This window comes from Odontesthes bonariensis, chromosome 4 (assembly GCF_027942865.1).
Source record: "Odontesthes bonariensis isolate fOdoBon6 chromosome 4, fOdoBon6.hap1, whole genome shotgun sequence".
In the NCBI taxonomy this organism is placed as follows: domain Eukaryota; kingdom Metazoa; phylum Chordata; class Actinopteri; order Atheriniformes; family Atherinopsidae; genus Odontesthes; species Odontesthes bonariensis.
Window position 1 is genome coordinate 30,245,147 of NC_134509.1, and position 18,560 is coordinate 30,263,706.

General features: G+C 42.5%; 1 protein-coding gene across 3 annotated transcripts in view; it reads right to left on the reverse strand.

Annotated features, from left to right (window-relative positions):
• prkcaa (protein kinase C, alpha, a) overlaps positions 1–18,560 on the reverse strand; it is a 153,434-nt gene that overhangs the window by 59,004 nt on the left and 75,870 nt on the right. For all 3 annotated transcript variants that reach the window (XM_075463887.1, XM_075463888.1, XM_075463889.1), the window contains exons 4-5: positions 13,294–13,405; positions 6,761–6,889 (exon numbers count right to left, since the gene is read on the reverse strand). In XM_075463887.1, coding sequence (XP_075320002.1) covers positions 6,761–6,889; positions 13,294–13,405 — 241 coding nt within the window. The remainder of the gene's footprint in view (positions 1–6,760; positions 6,890–13,293; positions 13,406–18,560) is intronic.

An 18,560-nucleotide genomic window follows, 5' to 3' on the forward strand; every position in this document is an offset into this window, starting at 1 on the left:
AATTTGAGGCCTGAAAGACCTGAGCAGATACTGCACCTGGCTTTAATAATAAAACATGTTGGGGACTATAGCCATACTTTCTGCATTTCCTTGAAAACTAGAGAGCTGTTATATTCACTTAAGTGCAGAAAATGCATCCAGATATGAAAAGTGAATTTGCACAGAGAATGATTTCATGCACCTCTGAAGATATTTTTGCTTCCAGCCTACAACCTTTTCACAAAGATGTGAAACTTGTGGTTGCTGCACATTCTGATATCCGCTTTTCCACAGACTCTAAATCTAACATTAATCTTTCAGCATTCTTCCAGTATAACACCACTGATACTGCCCGTTTCTGACCTTATGCTCTTTATTTGGCTTGTAATAGGAGAACCAGAAAAGGCTACAGTTGAACACAAAAAGTAGGATATATTTCTGCTTCTACAGCTTCACCAGCCAGGGGATGTTAACAGTAAAAGGAGTGCATTTTATCTCTTAATGTAAAGTGTCACTACACCCCCATAAGGCTCCACAATAAAATCTTTGTTCCTTGATGCACCCACATCTATATCCACTCCAAACATCGATCTTACCAATGCACACCCACAATGCACCTACATATAAAACATACAGACTTCGAGAGCAACATTTGTGTAACAAATCACAAAAGCCCATTTGAACTTGGAGGCAGAAGGAAAACCCTAATGAAAAGGTTAAAGCAGAGATAAAGAGAAGTGAGAGGGCATGTAAGTGATGTTTTCTGCAGAAGTGGGTGAGTCACAGAGGGAGGAAAATGTAATTATTACCACTGTCTCTCACAAAATCCCCAAGGAACAGCTAGAAGCAAGGAGTGTATGCACATATCCTCACAAAGTGTGGAGAATAAGTAGAAACTAAGAGAGGAAAAGCACTCTCCCAAGTGACTATCCCTTTGCACGGAATCAATGAACAATGGGGTTGCTGAAACAAACAGGAGGGTGGCTTCCTCAGCACCAACAGACAAAGGAGAGATTTGTGCAGACAAATGGTATAAGAGGCAGAAAACAAGCTTAGCTATGCCTGTTCTTCATCAGAGAAACAGAACTTGTTTTGTCTTTCTCAGCTTGTCCCTAATTCCATTTTACTCCAACTGACAAAACACAAACTCTCCCAGCTAAGGTTTCTGGAAACTACACAAATATCTCTCACTTATCTGAGTGACTCATTACTTAATTTAGCTATTTCAGTGTCTGCTGCCAAAAAGTCTGTTTGTCTGTCTCCGTCGGACTGTGTGGAGTTCATGTACGGGTATAAAGACCAGCTGCTTCTCCTGGCATCTATGTCACTTCCCGGTAGACATTTTAGCCCTGGCCAATTGATGAAACACAGAAAAATCTGTTTGCTTGTGTGTTTCTGGTAATTGTTGGCCTCACTTAGGAAATCTTCCTCTTCACTCAAAAGCACCATGCATTATTCAGTCCAAACATTCAAAATCAATTATCCAATGGCACATTTTAGAGAATTTTCATCTGGGGGTGTTACATTAGAAACCGGTATGAACGATAATCATGATGAAATGTCACATATGATAAAATCATGATTTGATTTCAGCGCTAAAAATCACAGATAGGGGTTTATATTTTGTTTTCAGTGTGATTCAATGAGCAAAGAAAATACATGACAAGAAAAAACTAAAAGTGGATTAGTCTGACGGCTATATCATATTCTACAAGTTTTCTTTAGATATCGCAATAATGTTGTTATTGTGAATGCGTTTGGCATTACCATGCAGTGAAAATAGGATGTCATGTCCTATTTTCAGTCGGGACACTGATTGAGATATTTTTGTGCCAAAGATGATTTTTTAACAAAGGACATTGGGTTGCAAACATGGGAGATGTGCTTCTGACCGAAAGTGTCTCAGTAAAAACTCAAAGTGCGATCAAGAAATCTGAACAGACTGCATTTACTTAACATCAGCCAATAACCACCGACAATGTAGCTGAACTCTTTCCAGGAAAAAGAGGGGGCTTGTGTCAACAACTTTACTTCTGCTTCAACGGATCATAACTGGGTTATATGTTTTTTGTTGTAACAAGTTTCTCATTACTTGAATCACACTGAAATAAAGCTTATTTTCTTACAAAAAACTCAACTACAGTGACAGAAAAGGGGTTCAAAACAGCCTGCTTACAGTCTGCAGGTATATATTACCCATGAGCAGCTACTTCAGGCTCAGTATCAGCATTCTCTTTGAGGACAATATATATCCACAATTACACAGCAAGTGCAGGCTGTGAGACCTCTACAACAGCTAATGTAATGTGAAATGCAATCTGGCTTGAGGGGGCTGCAGGCTGCTACAGCAGTTCTACACACATACACCTACACATACAAGCCAGAACACACATGAACATGACAGCTTGCGTGCTGAGACCACATCAGGAATACTATGTACCACAAATCTGCCCAGAATCTGCAGTTTACACTCGAACAAAATACCATGAACCTGATAGTCGAAACACACATGGATATTCCTGTGTACTGTCACACTGCATATCCAACACGCATGTGTGAAAAAGGCATGGATCTTCAGATATAGAGTACATAAAGTACTTCAGTGTATGAATGCTACCTGTGGCTTAAATGTTAATAAGTCTGTAGGCAGATTGAAACGTTTTCACTTTTTAGCAGTGAATATTCATTTGCAAAAAAAAAATACGTTCAACACAGCCAGGTTCTCTTTGAGTTTGTTGGCTCTACAAAACCTAAAACCAAGTTCTACAAGAATGATTATGATTTTATTTCTTTTACTTTATTTCTTTGTTAACCTAAACTTTAGGCTGTGTGAGTGTTTTACACATCCATTCATGCTTTGTCCACACAAAATACACAGACTGCCTGTCATTTCATTCATAATAATGAAATTAGGGCAAAAGTAACAATGTTGCCACCATTAAGACAAGAAAGCAAAATTGTTAGTTGTGCAAAGCAGTGAGTAAATTTATTTCTTCAATTTGTCTAGATGCACGTAAAGATCTAAACTACTAACTTGATACTAAAGGGACGCATTTAGCCCTGGCAGCGCACCATGAATCATGGAAGTAACCTCAATATCAGCAACAAACTCAATGACTTTTACAGAATGTCTTGAAAAAGATTACGAATCCAGACACAGTACTTCAAAGGCAGTCTGACAAACAAAGCAATAAATAAATAAATAAATAAATAAATAAAAGACAAAAAAAAGCTACAAGGATAAAATGTTGTGTAAAGTAAAACTAGATCATATGTGTGCCTGTGTAATAAGAGACTGCAAATGAACACAAACTTGCTTGAGGTGAGAGCCAGGCACTTGCATTACCACATATGATATCTTCTGATCTTTTCATATTCCTCTTATTGATCCTTCCCTATATTTTTAGCGGGGGCAATGGCAAGAGTGATTACCATGAACGAAACACTAGAATGGGCTCGACTGTATGCAAACAAAAAAAAACAAACAGAAAAACTGATTTTCCGTATAAGAAGATATGCAGATAATAAATGTTCCTGAGTGACACAAAAATACCATTCACTCAAACAGGTTCTGTACTTTCACACATTCATAAAGTCAGCCGCGGTGCTGCCTCATGTTCCCTCTTTCTTCAAGTGATAATTTGATAAGTGAATAAGTCAGGTTTGGTGACTGGGGTCTTGTGATGCACTGACCCCTGTCTGAAAGTTAATTGAATGATGATGTGTGGCTGCTGTCAGCTCTCTGCCATAACTATTGTTCAATCAGTTGTGCTAATGCACTATCATTACAGCCGGGAGCTTAACAGCCTGCCTCAAAATCAAGCAAAATGGGTTACATCACAAAAAGTGCATTGCACTTTTTTCCCCACAATAATCTCTTTTAAAAGTTATCAATATGGTTTAGATAGGAAAAGGAAAGTTTAGATACAGTGTATCTGTTCTATTTCCATGTCACTACAGGACAAAGAAAAGCAAATGAGTATCAACCATCAAAATGCAGTTTTAGTAATTGCCACACTATATGTTCTGCAAGGAATATATGGTTAAAAATGTTGATTTGGGGAAATAAGTGTAAAAGGGAAAATTTTAGGAGTTCTAAAAAATGCTCCAACAAAAGCATGTGCTCAAAAATACTCCCTGGCCAAATTATAATTTGGAGTTCATTAAAAAGTGTGTTCAAGAGCATGTTTTAACTCCAGTCTTTGAAGTGATGAATCATTAACTGTTGTGTGATTACTCGTGGAATTGAAAACTGCACATATTTGGTCAATAAAACTTAGTAATGTGTGATGAACAGATCAATGATCTTAACATAAAACAATAATGTAGCATCTAGAGCTGGTGTGGTGAGGAAGTTTTGCACTTGCTCTGAGACAGTTAACGAATGTTACCTTAAATGTAATAGCTGTGACACCACAATTCCTTGATAATGACAATACTCATGCACAGCTAGGTATTTTCAGACAAAGATGTGCATGATCAGTTGGATGTATGCTTGATAGATGTATGGATGTATCTAAATATAAATGCATGCATGATATGGAAGTGTGCAACCAAAATCTGTGGAATGCTAATTATTTTTTTTTTTTTCTTGGTTACACCGTTCTAGCGCCTCACAAGTCGGTTTCCGTGTGTGTGATTTTGTAAAAAATAGCTAATTAAAAACAGGGAACTGGCAGGTCTTCACCTCTCACTGGCTCAGCCTGGGAGATTACACAAGACTGACTTGTGCTTTTGAAACTGTGACTGTAGGCAACTGTCCAAGAGCAAATAAAAAATAAAAAAACAAACATCACCTGAGTTAACTATTTAAATATGTGTCTACCCTGTACCTGATTAGATAGCAAACAGCTACCCCAGCCTAGCACAGGAAGTCGCATCAGACTCAGAGCCAGAGATGACAATGTCTGTATGTAGCTAAAAAAAGAGTTAGGTGCACTCCTGCAAACAATGCAAAGAATTCTCATTTTGATGCCTACTTTAGTTGGGAACTCATAGTGTAAGAAAAAATGCATTCAACAGCTTATGCTTGAAATTATCTCAGCAGCTGGTCAGCCATTATTTGCCCTGAATGGATTATTTGATACCATCTGCAAAATCAACTATTAACTGAAATAAAGTGTGAATCATTAACTAAAACCCTTTCACCTTGAGTGGTGTTATCAAGAAACCATCCAAGGCATGGGAATAATTAATAAATATAGATATTAAATACATAAGAAACATTAAAGGTCCTATGGCATGAAATTTTCACTTTTTAAGGTCGTTTAACATTAATATGAGTTCCCCTAGCCTGCTTGCGGTCCCCCAGTGGCTAGAAAATAACGATAGACCTAAACCATGCACTGGAAATTATTCTCCGCCTTTGGAAATGTGATCATGCAGATGGCCTGATCGGGAAAGCCGCCGCTTATGTCGTGGAGGTTGTTTCCACCCAGAGCCAATAAACTGCCTTTCCCCGCCCACAGCTCTTTGGCCAGCTCATTGCGCTGTATATCGATGTAAAAAATCTGTTTAGAGCTCCTGCATCAGAACCTCTAAAGAGCCAGGGGACAGATTTTGTTTTTTTCTGGGAAAGTGACGACAGAACCGAAGAGATTTGTGTATGTGTGCGCCAAATATTTCACCTACGAATGTTTTCAGAACTTGGGCCAATACCGAGCCCAAGGGAGAGCCCAGACACCCTGCGGAGGAAACTCATTTCAGCCGCTTGTATTCGCGATCTCGTTCTCTCGGTCACTACCCACAGCTCGTGACCATAGGTGAGGGTAGGAACATAGATTGACCGGTAAATCGAGAGCTTTGCCTTCTGGCTCAGCTCATTTTTCACCACGACGGGCCGGTGCAGAGCCCGCATCACTGCAGACGCCGCACCGATCCGCCTGTCAATCTCCTGCTCCATTCGCCCCCTTACATGGGGAAGGATCTCATTCTCGAGAGTAAGTAATTTAACGCTCTATTATTGTGTTGCTTTCCTGTATGTACAGTAGGCTATAGTTACATAGCTTGTTACTACAGGAAAGGGTTTGTATTGTTAGCAGCTAACGTTAGCTAACGGTTAGCTATGCAGCTAAATATATAAAAGCCTCCATTTATTTTCATGCCATAGGACCTTTAATATATCACAAAAGGCTGGAGGGTCAGAAAGTATCAAATATCTTTTTTTATACAGTATCTCTTCTGTTTTCTCTCAGATGGCCCTTCTTACAACCATAGTGTTCAGATCCTGTCTTGATGAGACATAAATAAAGCCTTCAATTATAACTGCAGAGACCATTCAGTCACATCAGAAAGTGCAGCCAACAAATAGCAAGTCGTGACTATTTTAAGAAAGTAACAGAGGGAGGCCCACATAGAAGAGCGCACACTATTTCTAGACCATAAATTTAATTCAGGATTGCCTTCCAAATCCAGCACAACTATTAATTGTGTTTTGTAACAGATAGTTAAGACAGGGTGAAATGTGAAGATACTTCAGGTTATTGGAAACATGTGACAAATGGTTAATGCCAGAGTGAGATTAGACAATCAGTAACTAGTGACAGAAAGGGTAAAGTGCTGATCCAGGCTTACAACTGAAACAGAACAATACAGTGTACAGCATTATATACCATAATCCCAGTCTAAGTGGATAGTCACACATACACAAACCCACACATATGAACGCAACGCAAGCTTTTTACATAAACGTCCTTTAAATCAGTTCAAATGCATCACATTAGCAGTTAAATCCCCTTCAGTTTACTGTTCACTGAAAGAGAAGGAGGGTTATGAGGCCTACCTGTCACCTGCAGCTTATCCCCGCTGACCTCACACTTGAGGTAAAGACGCCCCCTTCTTTCGGTGTAGTCAGTTCCACACAGGCTGGGCACGTTCATAACACACTGATTATGAACATTCATATCGCAGGCTGATGGGACACAGAGAGGAGATAAGGACATCAGGGAACAGGGGCTTCATGTATTATGCAGTTGATCAAACTCAAACATAAGCATTTTCCATCCATCCATCCATCCATTCTCTTCCCGGGGATCGGGTCGCGGGGGCAGCAGCTTGAGCAAAGAGACCCAGACGTCCCTGTCCCCGGCCACTTCCTCCAGCTCTTTTGGGGGGACCCCGAGGCGTTCCCAGGCCAGCCGAGAGACATAGTCTCTCCAACGTGTCCTGGGTCTTCCCCGGGGCCTCCTCCCAGTGGGACGGGCCCGGAACACCTCACCGGGAAGGCGTCCAGGAGGCATTCTCACCAGATGCCCGAGCCACCTCATCTGACTCCTCTCGATGCGGAGGAGCAGCGGTTCTACTCTGAGCCCCTCCCGGATGACCGAGCTTCTCACCCTATCTCTAAGGGAGAGCCCAGACACCCTGCGGAGGAAACTCATTTCGGCCGCTTGTATTCGCGATCTCGTTCTTTCGGTCACTACCCACAGCTCGTGACCATAGGTGAGGGTAGGAACATAGATTGACCGGTAAATCGAGAGCTTCGCCTTCTGGCTCAGCTCCTTCTTCACCACGACGGGCCGGTGCAGAGCCCGCATCACTGCAGACGCCGCACCGATCCGCCTGTCAATCTCCTGTTTCATTCGTCCCTCACTCGTGAACAAGACCCGGAGATACTTGAACTCCTCCACTTGGGGAAGGATCTCGTTCCCGACCCGGAGAGAGCATTCCACCCTTTTCCGGCCGAAGACCATGGTCTTAGATTTGGAGGTGCTGATTCTCATCCCAGCCGCTTCACACTCGGCTGCGAACCGCTCCATTGAGAGCTGAAGGTCACGGCCTGACGACGCCAACAGAACCAAATCGTCCGCAAAAAGCAGAGACCCGATTCTGAGGTCGCCAAACCGGACCCCCTCAACGCCCTGGCTGCGCCTAGAAATTCTGTCCATAAAAATTATGAACAGAAGCCCTGACGGAGTCCAACCCTCACAGGAAACATGTCCGACTTACTGCCGGCAATGCGGACCAAACTCTGACACCGGTCATACAGAGACCGAACAGCCCATATCAAGGAGTCCGGCACTCCATACTCCCGGAGCACCCCCCACAAGAGTCCCCGAGGGACACGGTCGAACGCCTTCTCCAAGTCCACAAAACACATGTAGACCGGTTGGGCGAACTCCCATGCTCCCTCCAGGATCCTGCGGAGGGTATAGAGCTGGTCCACTGTTCCACGGCCAGGACGAAAACCACACTGCACCTCCTGAATCCGAGATTCGACTATCCGGCGGATCCTCCTCTCCAGTACCCCCAAATAGACCTTACCAGGGAGGCTGAGGAGTGTGATCCCCCTATAGTTGGAACACACCCTCCGGTCCCCCTTTTTAAAGAGGGGGACCACCACCCCGATCTGCCAGTCCAGAGTAACTGCCCCCGATGTCCACGCGATGCTGCAGAGGCGTGTCAACCAAGACAGCCCCACAACATCTAGAGCCTTGAGGAACTCAGGACGGACCTCATCCGCCCCTGGGGCATTGCCACCGAGGAGTTTTTTGACCACCTCGGCAACCTCAGCCCCAGAAATGGGAGGCCCCAAGTCCGAGCCCCCCAACTCTGCTTCCTCATCGGAAGGCGTGTCGGTAGGATTGAGGAGGCCCTCGAAGTATTCCGCCCACCGACTCACGACGTCCCTAGTAGAAGTCAGCAGAGCCCCTCCCTCACCATACACGGTGTTGACGGTGCACCGCTTCCCCCCCGAGCCGCCGGATGGTGGACCAGAATCTCCTCGAGGCCATCCGGAAGTCGTTCTCCATGGCCTCCCCAAACTCCTCCCAAGCCCGAGTTTTTGCCTCAGCAACCGCCGAGGCTGCGTTCCGCTTGGCCTGTCAGTACCCATCAGCTGCTTCCAGAGTCCCACTGGCCAAAAAGGCCCGATAGGACTCCTTCTTCAGCTTCACGGCTTCCCTCACCACTGGGGTCCACCAACGGGTTAGGGGATTGCCGCCACGACAGGCACCGACCACCTTACGGCCACAGCTCCGGTCGGCCGCCTCAACAATGGAGGCACGGAACATGGCCCATTCGGGCTCAATGTCCCCCACCTCCCCCGGGACATGGTTGAAGCTCTGCCGGAGGTGGGAGTTGAAACTCCTCCTTACAGGGGATTCCGCCAGCCGTTCCCAACAGACCCTCACAATACGTTTGGGCCTGCCAGGTCTGACCGGCTTCCTCCCCCACCAGCGGAGCCAACTCACCACCAGGTGGTGATCAGTTGACAGCTCCGCCCCTCTCTTCACCCGAGTGTCCAGGACATACGGCCGCAAGTCCGACGATACGACTACAAAGTCGATCATCGAGCTGCGGCCTAGGGTGTCCTGGTGCCAAGTGCACATATGGACACCCTTATGCCTGAACATGGTGTTCGTTATGGACAGTCCGTGACGAGCACAGAAGTCCAACAACAAAGCACCACTCTGATTCAGATCGGGGGGGCCGTTCCTCCCAATCACGCCCCTCCAGGTCTCACTGTCATTGCCCACGTGAGCATTGAAGTCCCCCAGCAGGACGAGGGAGTCTCCCGGAGGAGCACTCTCCAGTGCCTCCTCCAGGGACTCCAAAAAGGGTGGGTACTCTGAACTGCCGTTCGGTGCATAAGCACAAACAACAGTCAGGACCCGTCCCCCCACCCTAAGGCGGATGGAGGCTACCCTCTCGTCTACCGGTGTGAACCCCAATGTACAGGCGCACAGCCGGGGGGCAATAAGTATGCCTACACCTGCTTTACGCCTCTCACCGCGGGCAACTCCAGAGTGGAAGAGAGTCCAACCCCTCTCGAGGAGGCTGGTTCCGGAGCCCAAGCCGTGCGTCGAGGTGAGTCCGACTATATCTAGCCGGAACCGCTCAACCTCGCGCACCAGTTCAGGCTCCTTCCCCAGCAGAGAGGTGACGTTCCACGTCCCAAGAGCCAGCTTCAGTAGCCGAGGATCAGAACGCCAAGGTCCCCGCCTTCGGCTGCTGCCCAGCTCACACTGCACCCGACCCCCATGGCCCCTCCCACGGGTGGTGAGCCTGTCGGAAGGGGGACCCGTGTCGTTTCTTCTGGCTGTGCCCGACCAAGCCCCACGGGCACAGACCCGGCCACCAGGCGCTCGCCGGCGGGCCCCACCCCTGGGCCTGGCTCCAGAGGGAGGCCCCGGTGACCCGCGTCCGGGCGAAGGAACACGGTGTCCAATTTTCTTTCTCATCATAGGGGTTTTGTGAGCTGTTCTTTGTCTGGTCCCTCATCTAGGATCTGTTTGCCATGGGTGACCCTACCAGGGGCTTAAAGCCCCAGACAACATAGCTCCCAGACTCATTGGGGCATGCAAACCCCCCCACCACGGTAAGGTGACAGCTCAAGGGGGAGCATAACTGATTAAAGTACTAATACTGTTGTAAATTTCATGATAAGATGCAAAAGACAGAAACTGATTTAATGATATAAGGTTTTTAATCGCTTATCACAGTTTTACACATATTTATAAGTAAAATACCAATGAAAATAACAATGTGTGCATGCAACATTTCAAGGCTTAATGTGTCAGTACAGTAAGCCGCTTCAAAACGCTTTCATGATTTAGTGTACCCATTTCTGCACCTATCTCTGCTGACATATTTCAATCTCATTTCACGTTTGGCTCAATATTAAAGGATTGTTTTTCCAAGAGCTGTGTGAGAGAGGAGTTAACAAGGTTATGACCCAGATTCATCTGCGATGATTTCCATACATGTCATATCTGTCAGCAGCTGAGCCAGATGGATTTGTTACCAATGGTTACATCATCATGTCACCAGGTCAATGGGTCAAAAAGAAAGAACAATGAAAAATGGAAATGTTGCTACCAAAGTCTTCATGAAGACATCTTCTTTTTTTGTGCCGCTTCAAAGAAGTCCTGTGGCTCACTGGTGTGTAAAAACACTACTGTGCAAGTTCAAAGTGGTGTGATTTGTGGTGCCAAAGTGATTTGCCAAGTACATCAAGGTACCGCACATGATTAACTTTCTTAATGTGGCATGTTAGCAGGCCCAACAGGTAATAACACAGATAGAGGCAATAAATGTGTTAATAGCAGTGCTGTGCACATTTTACTTTTATATTTCACGTGTACACGGGACAGAATCAAGATCAATTTAACTGCACACAGTATGAGGCCTGGTTAATACACACACACACACACACACACACACACACACACACACACACACACACACACACACACACAGGTATATGTGTGTGTATATATATATACACATATATATGTGTGTGTGTGTGTATTGTCAAACATAAAATATATTCTGCAAACACTCACTATTATTAGAGTACCGCTTGGGTACTGTACTATGTCTGTAATAACACAAATATCAAGTAAGTAGTTCAGAAATGTCAAAATTATCAATTCATACACTACGTTGAAATCTGATGTATCTGTGACTGAGGAAATATAACAATGAATGGCAATTTATGGTATCAAAGGACAACTGTGACCATTAAGAGAGGTCTCTAAATTAATGAAGGTTCCTTGAATACACAATGATGTCTTCCAGATTTCGATGTTCCACATGAGAGAAATCCCTGTTTACTGTCAGAGTCAGTTTCAGGCTCTTGAAAAAGATGAGTTTGTGCTCCACTGCATCCAGGTTTAAAAACTTCCAATCTCTATTGCAATGCTGTAACCTAATGGGAAGCTCAGTCAGAGATTTCACTCTTGACAGTAGACTGACACTACTAATCTGAAGTTTTCAATCCCAGATACAGCTCAACATGTGCCTTCAATCATCCTGAGTGTGGGTTGTTTCCAACAGTGGAAAGTGGTGTCATGTATCTGGATACAGATGCTTTTTAACAGTGTTTTTCATCAAATGTTCAGCCAATCAGATTCTTAAGTCTATATGGTGACATGTCAACCTTATCTCCTCCTAATGTCAACTGTTTCTATATGTATAACGACACTGAAAAATTCAGATTATGAGAAGCTCACAGCTGGGTTCAGTTTGCAACTGCAGACTGCAGAAGGAAAGCAAGAAGGAAAGAGTTGTGCTGTTCTGACTATCCCCTTGAAAGGGAAGTAGCCAAACACTGTTTTGTGTTTTTGTTTTTTTTTTAAATATGCAAATAAATTTGCTAAGCTTCCAGCAATGGGGAGAACATTTGTCTGCAACTCAATGAATCTATCACAAACATCTAAGTGGAGGTGTAGCTACGCTGTGAGTTAGAAGAGAAGTATATGCACTAGCACGGCTTTACAGAAGAGACTGGTTATCTACTGAAGAGTTTCACTACTGTATATCAATATAAATGATATTGTCTGATTTTATATCTTGTATGAAAAAAATAAAGACAGAAATTCAAAAGTCAACATGAAACTTCATGTACTTGCTGTACATGAAGCCCTATAAAAATTCAATACACTGCTGATGCTTGTCAGAGATGATGCCAGTTTCCTCCCCTGGTACTAAGATATTTCTCAGGTTAATAGTGTTTAACCTTTCTCTTTGTTTCTTGGATGGGACGGAATTGAACATTATTTGCTTATTTTGCTGGTGACTTTGCTCCATGATTAGACCTTTCATCTAGAGTAAAAAAAAAAATGAACAAGCAATCAAAGCTGTGAGATAGGAGTCACCACCACTGGTCACAACTCAGAATAAAATCTGAGAAAAACAGGATGCAAAGACATCTGTGTTTGGAATGCAGCCATTAGTTCAGGCATCAAGACGCAAAACTAATAATGTGATCACAAGAATTTAACTAAATCTGTGGGGAGAGTACCGATTCAGATTTATCAAAAGGGATCGTGATGTTTTTGCAAGATTGTCCACCCCTAATTTGCAACTTCGCATCTCTATTTCTGTACACCCTGGAGCCATCATTACACATTACTGGTGGTCTGTAGTACATAGCACATAATGTTTCTGGAAGCTCATTAAAGCATTCAGACTTTAATCCACTAACACATGATTAAAGCGAGGAAGGATGAGGGAGGGATATTAATAAAAGCTTCGCTTACTGTGGTGAGAATACCGCTGCTGAGTGAAAGTCTAGCAGGAGAGGGATATACAGTATCAGCTGGTGTTATTTAGAGAAAATAAACTTTTTTATGAGACTGAAACTGATGATAAGGTGTCTCTTAAATATAAAAAAATCTCTGTAAAGCCACTTACACCAGGATTCATGCTTATCAATTTCTACCTCATGATTTACAACCTTAGCAGCCATCAGAAAAAGAATTATATTGCTAAACTTTAAAACTATGTAATGATAATAAAAATGGCGATGTCCGGTTAGAATCCCTTTCCAAACAACCATAAAGTGTTAAAGATTACAGTGTCATTACTTACTGTCACATTTCATGCCCTGGTGGATGAGGCCGTAGAGCAGAGAGCCACAGTGATCGCAGAAAGTGGGGCTCCCATAGGTGTGGATCTTGAACTTGTGCTTTGTTCTGGGATCCTGCAGGAACCACATTGAGAAAAAAAGGTAAGGATGTGAAAAATAACACGGGAAGAAGAAAAATACTGCATACAAAGTGTGCAATTTAAGTATATTGATTCAAAGGGAGAAGAAACAATGGTGATGAAAGCCTATATTGTAAAAACGCTGCTTATGACAGTGCTAAGAAAGTATGCTTAGGGAGAATGTATTTTTCCATGTAAATTCAGAAAAATCTACTTTGTTCAGGGTTGTATGTATTTGTGTCAATGATTAAAAAAACAGGTCATTCCACTTTCAATTTCACTGACATTCATGTGTTTCTGTAGGTCAAAATCTACATCCTGCATCTCATGCATCACCTTGTGAGGATTGGAAACTGACTGCAATTACTAGATATTCCCCAGTACAACTTGAAGTACAAATGAACTAATCTGCAACAGCCTTTCCAACTTCCTAGATCATATCAGTAGGCAAGAACTGAAGCATTTGTTGTTCTGAATTCAAGAGCATCAAAGGAAGAATTACAGTTCAGTTCAGTCTTGCAATGGTGTGAATCATTCCTGAAACCATTCTCACTGAAGACAAAAAGACAAACCTTTCATATTTTCAGTCTTTATAACATCAGTGAAAAAAAAAGAAAGAAACTGCATCTTGATTTTCAATGCATATGTCAGAAACTGCAATAGATGAGATTGACTTCTGTACCGTATTGATATCCTTGTTGTTGCTTAGTAACTAGTTTGTGTGTGTAATTTGTACACAGTCATCAAAGCCATCAAAGCTTTTCATTCATCATTTGCCTTCTATTAACACTGTTTATTGCTCCAGGCTCCCTGCATAAATATTTCATCAGTCAGAGTGTGAAAAACAGTGTAGTTTAATGGAGGGTGTGCGTACGAGACACTGGTTGCTGGTTGCAACAGGATGAATCACATCTTTGCTGGCATCTACCATCTAGGGTTAGTGTTACTTTCCTACATGATAATGTTCTGTAATCTGGTCTTTTTTATTTTCGGTTGCATGCAGAAGCATCATTTCGTTTTTTGCATCGTGAAAGTAGTTTGATGTCACCAGTTGTTTGTATACTGCACTGATCACACAAATCATTTCCACTAGATGCTTTAGTTTTATCATTGTCGAACCAGAGGCCTCTGTGCTTTAAGGTATGACTTGAAATATTTAGGTGCATATGATTTTTACTTAATGTTTAGAATAAGTAGCACGTATGCCCCAGACAAAAACCAAACAAACCTCAGAAACAAGTACTTTATTAGTAAACCAGATAAGACTTCTTCAGGATGTGCACTGATAAATAAGCAGAGAAATGAGTCACCTCATACCTGACATGCCTTCCGAAACTATGGGATTAGTTATTGAAGGGAATGTCAGATATGTTTTATCACCCACAGCCATCCAAGAGTGTTAATCCTCCTCTAATGGCTCTTAAGTAAGTGTTATACAGACTGGAATGCCGTCTGACACAGCTGCAGTGTACAAGAGTTATTCATATTAGAGAGTTGGATACAAAAAAGTCAAATCAAAACTACTCATAAGCCAACATGATTACATGAAACGCTAACCAAGTAACATCCCATCCCAAGCTGTCACCACGGAGACACCGGATATGGTTTTAATTGTAAAAAAATGTAAGCAACTGTAAAACTAGATGAAAATGGACGGTGTCAAATTTTGATATGTGAGAAAGTATCATAACACATGAGTAATACAACAACCCATCTACTGCAAATTATGCATTTGTCATCCAGTACCATTCAAATTTGGATAATTTGGTACTCAAATAAGGGTTTATTTAGAATACTGAGCAATATTTAAATACAGTAAAAACAGACAGAGGTGTAGGAAGAAAAAGCAGAAGGAAAATATTTGATAATATGAATTCATATAACCCAACACTCACATTTCCAATTCAGTGGAAGACTGTAACAGCTTAAACAAGCAGAAGTGGGTGTATACCTTGTCTAAGTAAATATCTGTGTTAAGTGAAGCCTGTAGTTTCTTCAAGTGATCTCTTGAACAAGCAGTTGCCTCCCTGTTTTCCATGTTTGTGTTATGAGCAGCAAAAAAGACAGAAGGGCCCACTGTAAACAGAGAGCATGCTGAAAGCTGAGCATATGGCAAACATGTTGTAACTGCTATGAAATGCTGCGTACATGATACAGAAAAGACTATTTGTAATGTTACTTCCACACTTGCCGAAATCCCACAATGTATGATCCCTGTCACATGCATGTAGCCATTAACACTCTCAACCTGCAGTACATGAAGTGCTCATTCCTGAGGAGAAAAGTGGAGGACTGCCACTTTTCCAAGCACTCATTCAAAGGACATCCCTGCTCAGACTCAAATTGTACTTTAATCTCTTTCAAAGACAGAAACCATTTAAGGAGAACACCAACTGATACTGCATTTTATGACTTTTTTAGATTAACATTGGCATATGTTATACAGATGTACAGTGGTATTTAAACTAATCAAGATGTCTCTGTTTTTCACTCATAGGCCACCACAATGCATACTTTTCACAATACATCAGGGTAGAGGTGACGTGAGATGGCCATAAACTTTCAGTCTCTGGACCCGACAACGAAACGGTGAACACAATACTCAAGATAATACTGGAAATGTTCCTCTGGATGACAACGATCAGAGATGTGGTAAGGGGAGAATGGGGAAACTCTATGGTGTTTGTGCTTTCAGCCTCCTCTCTCTGGCAATGAAGAAGCTCAATCAACTTCAGCTGTTACCACTGTAGCAAGCTCAAGGAGGCAGGCACTTGGACTGAAGACAGTTGCACACTGATTGGTGCATAGACAAATGTACCTTTTAAATTCAAGTCTTGATTTGTCATTTTGGATGCAATTGTAGTTCATTTCTGTTACATTTGCACTTTGGCTGAATTTGAGATGTTTGATTGGCTGAAAAAGTGTTCATTTTAAGTGACCGTGTATGAAGAAACTGTGAGACCACATTAGTGTTCACAAAGAGAGTTGTGGCTGATGTTAACCACACTACCTGACTAACTCCTGGATGTACTAATTACAGCAAGGAGGAAAATCAAAGCAGTGTTAATGTCATTTCATTGTTACTGAGAGCTTCTGTTGAGCTTCTTTAATTCTTTAAAAGATGAGCTTACATGTCTAACAACAGCACACAGAAAGAGTTTAACAGAGTTTAATAAAATATTAATGACATTTTGTTATTGTCCCCTATTACAATAATGCAACGCATGTGTGCAAATTATCAAATAAAACACCGGTGAAGACTTGGCAAGAACCAAACACCAGGTCAATGGGAAGCGGTCTTTTCTCCTTCATTACCTTGAAAAGCTGTGAAGACTTGCATTACTTCCTTTTTTGGCTTTTAACTGGAAACCTCAAACAAAAGCATTGATTAGATGTCTTTACTGCTAGTTGGTTAAAGTTGTAACATCACTAAGATGGTAACTGTCAAGTGTGTTTACGTCATCAGAGTAGCAGAGTAGTGTTTCAAAATATGTGATGAACGTTGAGGACTTTGAAATGCAAAAAATATTTTAATGTGTTTTTAACAAAAAATCTTAGTGGAAGGTAACAAATAAGACATATATAGGAGGTATTAGGCATTAAGCACATTTTCTAGGCTGGTCTTTATTTGTCCACTACATTTATTAGCAAAATATAAATGTATTACTTCTCCTGTATAAAAGAGACTCACCCTATTTGAGCAAAATGCATCAGAGCTGAGAATATCCCCTAACTGCTTTGTATATTGAGAAATAGTGTCATATGTGAACTAAATTAAGAAGCTAAAGCCTCAGCAAAGCAAGCCACATGTCATACAGCTCAGTGAGAGCTGACAGTTTCTCTTGTTGAGGCGCCACAGTGATCAATGTCAGTTTGACAATGGCCTCTGGACAAATGCAACAGAGATTCAGACCATGCTGCCAATATGGCTTTTTATTTTTATTTTTCAAAAAGCTTGACCCTTTTTTCCCCCTCATTTAATATATTCTTCATGGTATTTAAGCCTAAGACTAAAATATAACTACAATGCCCAGCCAAGGTATCAAATTGTATAAAGTGTCTGGTGTATCACCTCAGAAGCTTTCCAACCTAACTGGACAAAGAGATATGCTTCATTTTTCACCTTGCAACCATAAACTCTGTGAGTGCTAGGTTAGCCCTGATCTGACAGAATATATGTTGATATTACATTTTAGCTGCTAACGGGCTGCTTGATCACATACAACATTTTTTCTATTTTAGTTATTGACATCTATTACACGTGAAGGGGTGAAAACCACAAGAGAGGATGACTTTTTGAATGCAAAAGAAATCCCCTGGCTTTGGTTTGTTTTCATTTTGTTTATCACTAACTACAACTATACATTCATCATGTCCTGACAGCAATTTTTTCCCCTATACATTTACAGTTAAACTCATGTTCAACTTCATGTTCAACATGTCTCGTCACCCTCTTTGTCACTGGTGTTACTAGCTTTTCAGTCAAATCCATTCCTTGCATAACCCATCTCTTAAAAACCGTGATAGTAATACACAAAATTACAAACTCAAGGTCTCAACATGGCAGTCTTTAAACCAAACCGAGTTTTCACGTTTTTTTGTAATAATTGTCCATCCACCCATCCATCCATTATCTTCCGCTGGTCCGGGGATCGGGTCGCGGGGGCAGCAGCTTGAGCAAAGAGACCCAGACGTCCCTGTCCCCGGCCACTTCCTCCAGCACTTCTGGGGGGACCCCGAGGCGTTCCCAGGCCAGCTGAGAGACATAGTCTCTCCAACGTGTCCTGGGTCTTCCCCGGAGCCTCCTCCCAGTGGGACGGGCCCGGAACACCTCACGCCAAAGCACTCCAGCTGTTCTGTCGAGTTACTGTTTCCATGCAGTTATACAATCACATGCAGCACATACTGTCAACCCCCATCACAGTGTTTACAGGCAAGCAATCAGTGTATTCACTAATGGAAAAAAAGAGACGGAACGAGTTTTTGCCAACAGCACTTACTCACATCTACCCACACACAGCTGATGCTGAAGGATTATCCTCTTGTCACCTCACCCCTCCCTTTGTTCTGTCCTCGGTGGCATGAATGAGTGATGGCAATGAAACACTACTGAGCAGCAGATGAATCATATGTTTTTATCAAATGTCACA